The sequence below is a fragment of the Mandrillus leucophaeus genome, unplaced genomic scaffold, assembly GCF_000951045.1.
Source record: "Mandrillus leucophaeus isolate KB7577 unplaced genomic scaffold, Mleu.le_1.0 Scaffold212, whole genome shotgun sequence".
Lineage (NCBI taxonomy): Eukaryota > Metazoa > Chordata > Mammalia > Primates > Cercopithecidae > Mandrillus > Mandrillus leucophaeus.
In genome coordinates this window covers 1,125,811-1,133,701 of record NW_012102166.1, presented here as the reverse complement: position 1 = coordinate 1,133,701, position 7,891 = coordinate 1,125,811, and the positions used below count along the sequence as shown (strand labels likewise).

The 7,891-nt window shown below is 40.0% G+C and overlaps 1 protein-coding gene across 1 annotated transcript in view; it reads left to right on the top strand.

Moving 5' to 3' along the window:
* The window catches only part of UBE2G1 (ubiquitin-conjugating enzyme E2G 1), a 70,002-nt gene that overhangs the window by 47,009 nt on the left and 15,102 nt on the right, over positions 1 to 7,891 (top strand). The window contains exon 4 of the mRNA XM_011980458.1: positions 3,997 to 4,175. Coding sequence (XP_011835848.1) covers positions 3,997 to 4,175 — 179 coding nt within the window. The remainder of the gene's footprint in view (positions 1 to 3,996; positions 4,176 to 7,891) is intronic.

Below are 7,891 nucleotides of genomic sequence, written 5' to 3'. Positions count from 1 at the left end.
AAAAGAAAAGAAAGAAATGAAGTAGTGATACATGTTACAACATAGATGAACCTTGGAAACATTATACTAAGTGAACAAAGTCAGTCGTAAAAGGTGACATAGGTTACGATTCTCTTTATATGAAATGTCAAGAATAGGCAAATCCATAGGGACCGAAAGTAGGTTAGTGGTTCCTTACTCCTGGAGGGGAAGTGAGGGGATTGAGGAATGGTTGCTAATTGGTACTGGGTTTCATTGTAGGTTGAAAATAGTCTAAAATTGATTGTGGTATTGATTGTACAACTCTGTAGACATACTAGACAGAAACCATTAAACTGTGTTCTTCAAATAGGTAAATTGTATAGTAGGTGAACTATAGAGATGTTATAAAATTATTATAGGGAAATAGTTTTATATGACTGACCTTACATATATTCAGGTTTTTCTTGTGGTATACTTGCTATATCCAGTTAGATAATTAGGTAAAACTAGTCTAGGGTTCAGCAATGAGCTTAAGGGCCTTGGAAGTTACTGTATCAAGATGATAGATAACGTCATAATGAGTGGGCTAATTTTCCTAGGGAAAGTACAGTTAATGTTGGGGATTAGGATAACATCCAAGGTCAGATTAAGGAAGATGAAAACTAGAAAGTGACTGAGACAATGGTTCAAGAACCAGGGGAAAACAAGAGTACCACAGATGCCAGGGGAGGAAAATGTATCCAGCAAAGTGTTGTCATAGTATTAGTTGTCTTGGCCCAGAGGGGTGACTTCAGGTAGGTAAAAGTACCCAGGAGAATAAATATGTTATCCAGACCACTTGTGGACACAGTTGTAGCATCCTGCTAAGGAGAAGAAGCCAGTTTCTAGGAGAATAAAGGAATACCCGAGTAGTAAGTAAATAGATAAGATGAGGGTAAATCAGTTTTTCAGAATTTTAGATGCATGGCTTCAAGAAAAAGGAGATAGCTAGAAGTGTATGCATTGTTTAGGTAGCTTAGTTTTGTTTGTTTGTTTTGGTTTTGGTTTTTTTTTTTTTTGAGACAGAGCCTCACTCTGTCGCCCAGGCTGGAGTGCAGTGGCTCATTGCAACCTCCGCCTCCCAGGTTCAAGCGATTCACTTGTCTCAGCCTCCTGAGTAGCTGGGATTACAGGTGTGTGCCACCAAGCCTGGCTAATTCTTGTATTGTTATTGGAGATGGGTTCACCATGTTGGCCAGGCTGGTCTCGAACTCCTGACCTCAGGAGATCCGCCTACCTCAGCCTCCCAAAGTGCTGGGATTGCAGGCCAGCCGTACATTACAGTGGGCCAAGCCATTGTGCCCAGCCCAGGTAGCTTAGTTCCATCTCTAATGAACACTGAAATGAAAGAAAAAAGTAACAAGCAAAAATCATACGGGGAAAACTGAGAAACATTTTGGCAAGAGAAAAGTAAACATTAAGTACATAACTGGCTAAAGGATAAGAACAGACATTTCACAAAAGAGGAAAGACATACAGGTTATATCCATGGAAAGTTGTCACCCCAAAGCATTTAGAAAAGTGAATTAAACCAGATGTCATGTATAAAATTTAAACAGCATCAATAAAGGAAAATGTTCATCTTGATGAGGCAATGAAATGGACATCTCAGATTGCTGATGGCAGTATAAATTGATACAATCCTTTAAACTATAGTTTGATAATAGGTATTAAGCCTAAAAAATCTTCTCATTCTAAAATAAACTGTATGTTTAAAATGACATGAGAAGGTTAAAAATGTAAAGATCCCGGATTAGCGATAGCTTGATTTTTTAAAAAAGAAAAATGGATCTTATATTGTGGTGTTAGAATTCTGTGCACATACTTAATAGCATGTTTTTAAAGAAAAATGATTTGGAAAAAATCCTTATTACACAATAACTACAGAAAACATTGTAAAACAGTAATACTCTATGCTGAACTTTGTAGCGTTACAAGTTTCGATGGTCTTTTTTTTTTTTTTTTTTGAGATGGAGTTTCACTCATTGCCCAGGCTAGAGTACAATGGCGCGATGTTGGCTCACGGCAACCTCCGCCTCCTGGCTTCAAGCAGTTCTGCTGCCCCAGCCTCCCGAGTAGCTGGAATTACAGGCGTGTGCCACAATGCCTGGCTAATTTTGTATTTTTAGTAGAGATGGGATTTCTCCATGTTGGCCAGACTGGTCTTGAACTCCTGACCGCAGGTAATCCACCCTCCTTGGCCTCCCAAAGTGCTGGGATTACAGGCTTGAGACACCACGCCTGGCCCTCAATGTTATTCTTGCCCCGATTCTATTTTAGTTAATAGATTTTACTAGCAGATAGGGATGGATTGGGAAGAGGAACCTTAATTATAGAAAAACTCATACATAAAACATTGAAGACGTGGGCCTTTCCTGTCATATATTCACTGCTGTACTTCTCTGTCACATGTGTGCCTGGCATGCAGTAGGCATTGAAAAAGTATTTGTTGGCTGGCGCAGGGGCTCTTTCCTGTAATCCCAGCCCTTTGCGAGGCTAATGTGGGAGTGTCCCAAGTGTGTGGGACCAGCCTGGGCAATATAGTAAGACGATATCTTTACCAAGAAAAAAAAAAAAAAAAGCCAGGAATGGTGCCATGTGCCTATGGTCCCAACTACCTGGGAGACTGAGGTGGGAGGATTGCTAGAGCCAGGAGTTTCAGACCAGCCTGGGTGACATAGTGAGACCCCATCTCTACCAAAAAAAAAAAAGCCAGGTTAGCCAGGCATCATGCCATGTGCCTGTGGTCCCAGCTACTTCGGGGACTGAGGCAGGAGGATCGCTTGAGCCTGGATAGAGCTGTGATCATACCACTGCACTCCAGCTGGGTGACAAAGTGAGACCCTGTCTCGAAAAAAACCAAAACAGCAACAACAAACAACACCAAAAAATAAGAATTTGTTGAATTAAGAGAGCAGTGATATTGATTGGTATATACAGACTTTGATTCTGATTACCCAGAGTTCATAACAGCAGAAATACTGATGTTATGAAATGAAAAATAAGATTTAGAATTATATTTATTCACAAATTTGTTAGACTATATAGGATAAGTTAGGAATGAAATATACATAAATATTGTCACTACTCAAATTCCTTTCTAAAATTTCTTCCTCAAGTTAGGAATGAAATATACATAAATATTGTCACTACTCAAATTCCTTTCTAAAATTTCTTCCTCAAAGTATGCTTTTAAAAAAATTTACAGTGGGTAAACGTTACCATAAAAGATGCGTTTCACAATAGGGATTATTTGTATGATGTATAAATGAATTAGTGGATTAAGATCTTTTTTTTTAATCAATAAGTAGTAGTTTACTTTTTGCCGAACCACTTAAACAGGTCAATACATGTCTCCTAAAAATAAGGATGTTTTTCTTATTATATGTGTTCATGGAAAGGAGGCCTCATGAGTGTCATATATGTTGATGAGTTTTCATTGGCAGTATAGCATGTTTGTTTTATGAATTTGAATATACTCCTTTCCCAGAAAATACAATTTTGCCTTTATATGATTGTAAAAATACATTTCTTAGGAAAATCTCTCGGCCTTTGACTATCACTAATTTAAGTCGGTAAGTTAGTGGGGAAACTAGGAAGCCATTACATAGAAACTCAGTTGCTGGTATTTGGAAAAATATGCTTTCTGCAAATGAAGAATGCATCCAATAGTTGCTATTTATTCATTTATTATATTATACTTAGGACATGTAAATGTTAGGCACCATCTATATACTAGATAGCTTTATGTTTTACATAAATAAAAAGATAGCTTACATTCCTACTGGGTTTGTCAGATGGATCCTGTGTATTTGGTAAAATCTATACTATAGTCTTCCTAAAAAAGTCAACACGTTCCATTTTGGACATTAACTTCTGTGTATGTGTCATGTTTGATAAAGGCACTGTGTGAATCAGGGTCACATTTGTAATTGATAATTTTGTGTATAACCAAATTAGCAATATATGAAACAAGCCTCTTCTTGAATTTTGCAGTTGATAAAAATGGTGATGTGTGCATTTCTATTCTTCATGAGCCTGGGGAAGATAAGTATGGTTATGAAAAGCCAGAAGAACGCTGGCTCCCTATCCACACAGTGGAAACCATCATGATTAGTGTCATTTCTATGCTGGCAGACCCTAATGGAGACTCACCTGCTAATGTTGATGCTGCGGTAAGGCGGTCACACGTCTTCCCTTCACTTTCCCTTGTGATAAAACTTGAACTATAGTTAGTATGTATGTAAGTATGCATGAATGTGTGCATGCATGTGTGTGTGTGTGTATATGTATCTTTCCATAGTTCTTATTTTTGACAAAATAAATATAAATATATTTATTTATGTATTTATTTTTTTTTTTTTGAGACAGGGTCTCTCTCTGTCACCTAGGCTGGAGTGCAGTGGCACCATCATAGGTCACTGCAACCTCAAACTCCTGGGCCCAAGTGGTCCTCCAGCCTTGGCCTCCCAAACTGTTCCAATGACATGTGTGAGCCACCATGCCTGGCCAAAAGTGCATATTTATTGTATACAACTTGTTGTTTTGAAATATGTATATGTTGTGGAGTGACTAATTGAGCTAATTCACATACACATTACCTCACATACTTACTAATTTTGTTGTGGGAACACTTAAATTCTCCTCTCCGCAGTTTTCAAGAATACTGTACGTTATTAGGATGGAAACTGTGACACCCAATTTAGAATTGGGGGTGGGATGGGCAGAGCAGAAGTGTAGTTTTTCAATGCAGTCAGATTTTTATCAACTTAAAATGGCTTGTCGTAGCTATGAAATTTTTTTGTAAGCCTCATGGTAACCACAGAGCAAAATCCTACAGTAGTTAACACAAAAGATGAAAAGTAAGGAATCGGGGCTGGGCACGGTGGCTCACGCCTGTAATCCCAGCACTTTGGGAGGCTGAGGCGGGAGGATCACAAGGTCAGGGGATCGAGACCATCCTGGCTAACATGGTGAAACCTCGTCTCTACTAAAAATACAAAAAATGAGCTGGGTGTGGTAGCAGGCACCTGTAGTCCCAGCTATTTGGGAGGCTGAGGCAGGAGAATGGCTTCAACCCGGGAGGCGGAGGTTGCAGTGAGCCGAGATCGTGTCACTGCACTCCAGCCTGGGAGACAGAGCGAGACCTGGCCTCTAAAAACAAAAGCAATTGTCATACCTAAGACAATTTAATGCGTAGTCTAAAGTTCATGTTATTATCCCCAAGTTCTCAATTTTCAAAAGTTTCACATCTGTAGAAAAAAATGTATTAGTTAAATGAACACCACCGTACCTTTCACCTAGATTCACCAATTGTAGAAATTTTGCAACACTTTTTTCTAAACAGTTTGAGAGTAGTTTATAGATACCATAACCCTTCACCCCAAAATGTTTCAGGATCTGTTCCCTAAGAACAATGCTGTCTTTCCATATGACAGACTTACTTACAGACTTACACAGTACAAGTCTGTCATTGATGTGGTACTATATACAATCTATATTCACATTGGATTGGATTGTCCCGTATTCTTTAGCTTTTTTTCTTTTTAAATCCAGAGGCTAGTCTAGGAACCTCTGTTATATTTGTATTCAAGTTTTATTAGTTTACTTTAATCCAGAATAGTTCCTAGTTCCTTAGCCTTCTCTCCTTCTTTGAAAAGCCTTTCATTCTTATTCTGAGAACCTTTGTTAGTACTATATACCAAAGCCAGGGCATAAAATTTACCTTTTTTCTTAGGTTAATAATAACTTGGGTGGAATCTTATATATAGACTAAGACACTAGAGATAACTCCCTTTGAAAGCTATGACTGAAATTAATAATAGAATTGAACTAAAAACTGCAGAAAACTATCTTTCTATTTAATCAAGTATTAGTCCAAACAATGTAAGAGATGATAAGGGAGAAGGGGTGATAGCTGCATTAAAAGAAATCCTAGGGAATCATTTTGAGAGAGAACTGATGAATGTTTATTTGGTTCATGCTCAACTATCAGCAATTTTAATAATAAGATCAGAGTTGGCTGGGTGCGGTGGCTCACACCTGTAATCCCAGCTCTTTGGGAGGCTGAGGCGGGCAGATCACAAGGTCAGGAGTTTGAGCCATAGTGAAACCCCCGTCTTTACTAAAAATACAAAAAAATTAGCCAGACGTGGTGGCACGTGCCTGTAATCCCAGCTACTTGGGAGGCTGAGGCACGCAAAATTGCTTGAACCTGGGAGGCGGAGCTTGCAGTGAGCTGAGATTGCACCACTGCACTCCAGCCAGAGTGACAGTGCGAGACTCTCTCTCAAAAAAAAAAATCAGAGCTGGCAAGTTGCCTTTTTTATTTTACGTATGTATTTGCCCTTTTGAAACAGAGTCTTGCTCTGTCGCCCAGGCTGGAGTGCAGTGGCGTGATCTCACCTCATTGCAACCACAACCTCTGCCTTCCGTGTTCAAGCGATTCTCCTGCCTTAGCCTCCCAAGTAGCTGGTATTACAGATGTGCGGAAGCACACCCAGCAATTTTTTTGTGTGTTTTTAGTAGAGATGGGGTTTCACCATGTTGGCCAGGCTGGTCTCGAGCTCCTAACTTCAAGTGATCCGCCCACCTCAGCCTCCCAAGGTGCTGGGATTACAGGCATGAGCCACCACATCCAGCCCCCTTTTTTTTTTTTTTTTTTGGTGACAGAGTCTCACTCTGTCGCCCAGGCTGGAGTACAGTGGCGCGATCTCGGCTCACTGCAACATCCACTTCCCAGGTTCACATCATTCTCCTGCGTCAGCCTCCCGAGTAGCTGGGACTACAGGCACCCGCCACTACCACTGGCTAATTTTTTTGTATTTTTAGTAGACACAGGGTTTCACCGTGTTACCCAGGATGGTCTCGATCTCCTGACCTCGTGATCCACCCGCCTTGGCTTCCCAAAGTGCTGGGATTACAGGCATGAGCCACCGGCCCCTGCCCTGGCCCTTTTATCTTAAAGAAGAGTAAATTAATAGCCAATAACCAAGACCATGAATATGCAAAAATGTTTATTAACCCTCAAAATAGCTGAATCCCAAAAAAAGCCAAATGTACTGCCAAAGTAAAGTTATTCTCTTGATGTTAAACATTTTCCTACGTGTTGAAATAGGCCTTAATGTGAAGTTGAAATATGCAAACTTGAGTTCTAGTCCAAACACCACAAATTATGCAAAAATCTATTCCATTTTTTTTTTCTTGAAACCCACTGATTCTTCCTTCTGATTTAACTAGTTAGTTGTCTCATATTAAAACCAAAAACCATGACTTATAAACAGTTTACTATTCTTTTTTTGAGACAGAGTCTCACTCTTACTCAGGCTGGAGTGCAATGGCACAATCTCAGCTCACTGCAACCTCCACCTCCCAGGTTCAAGTGAGTCTCTTGCCTCAGCCTTCTTAGTAGCTGGGATTACAGGCGCGTGCCACCACATCTGGCTAATTTTTGTGTTTTTGGTAGAGACAGGGTTTTGCCATGTTGGTCAGGCTGGTCTCAAAGTCCTGACCTCAGGTAGTTCACCCACCTCAGCTTCCCAAAGTGCTGGGATTATAGTCGTGAGCCACCACACCTGGCCCAGTTTACTGTTCTTACTTGCTTTTTCTTCTTGCATATTACACCTTTGATCATGTTTTCATAGTATTGTTTTTCTGACCTCTCAATCAGCAGTACATATTCCAGGAAACCCCCATTTTTCTTAGCCACCTCTTTCCTGGATCCCTTTATTCTTTGGCTCCATTTTTTTTTTTTTTTTTTTTAATTTTTTTGTCTCTTTTTTTCGCCATGCTAGAGAGCAGTGGCACAATCTCAACTCACTGCAACCTCTACCTCCCAAGTTCAAGCAATCCTCCTGCCTCAGCCTCCTGAGTAGTTGCGACTACAGGCACA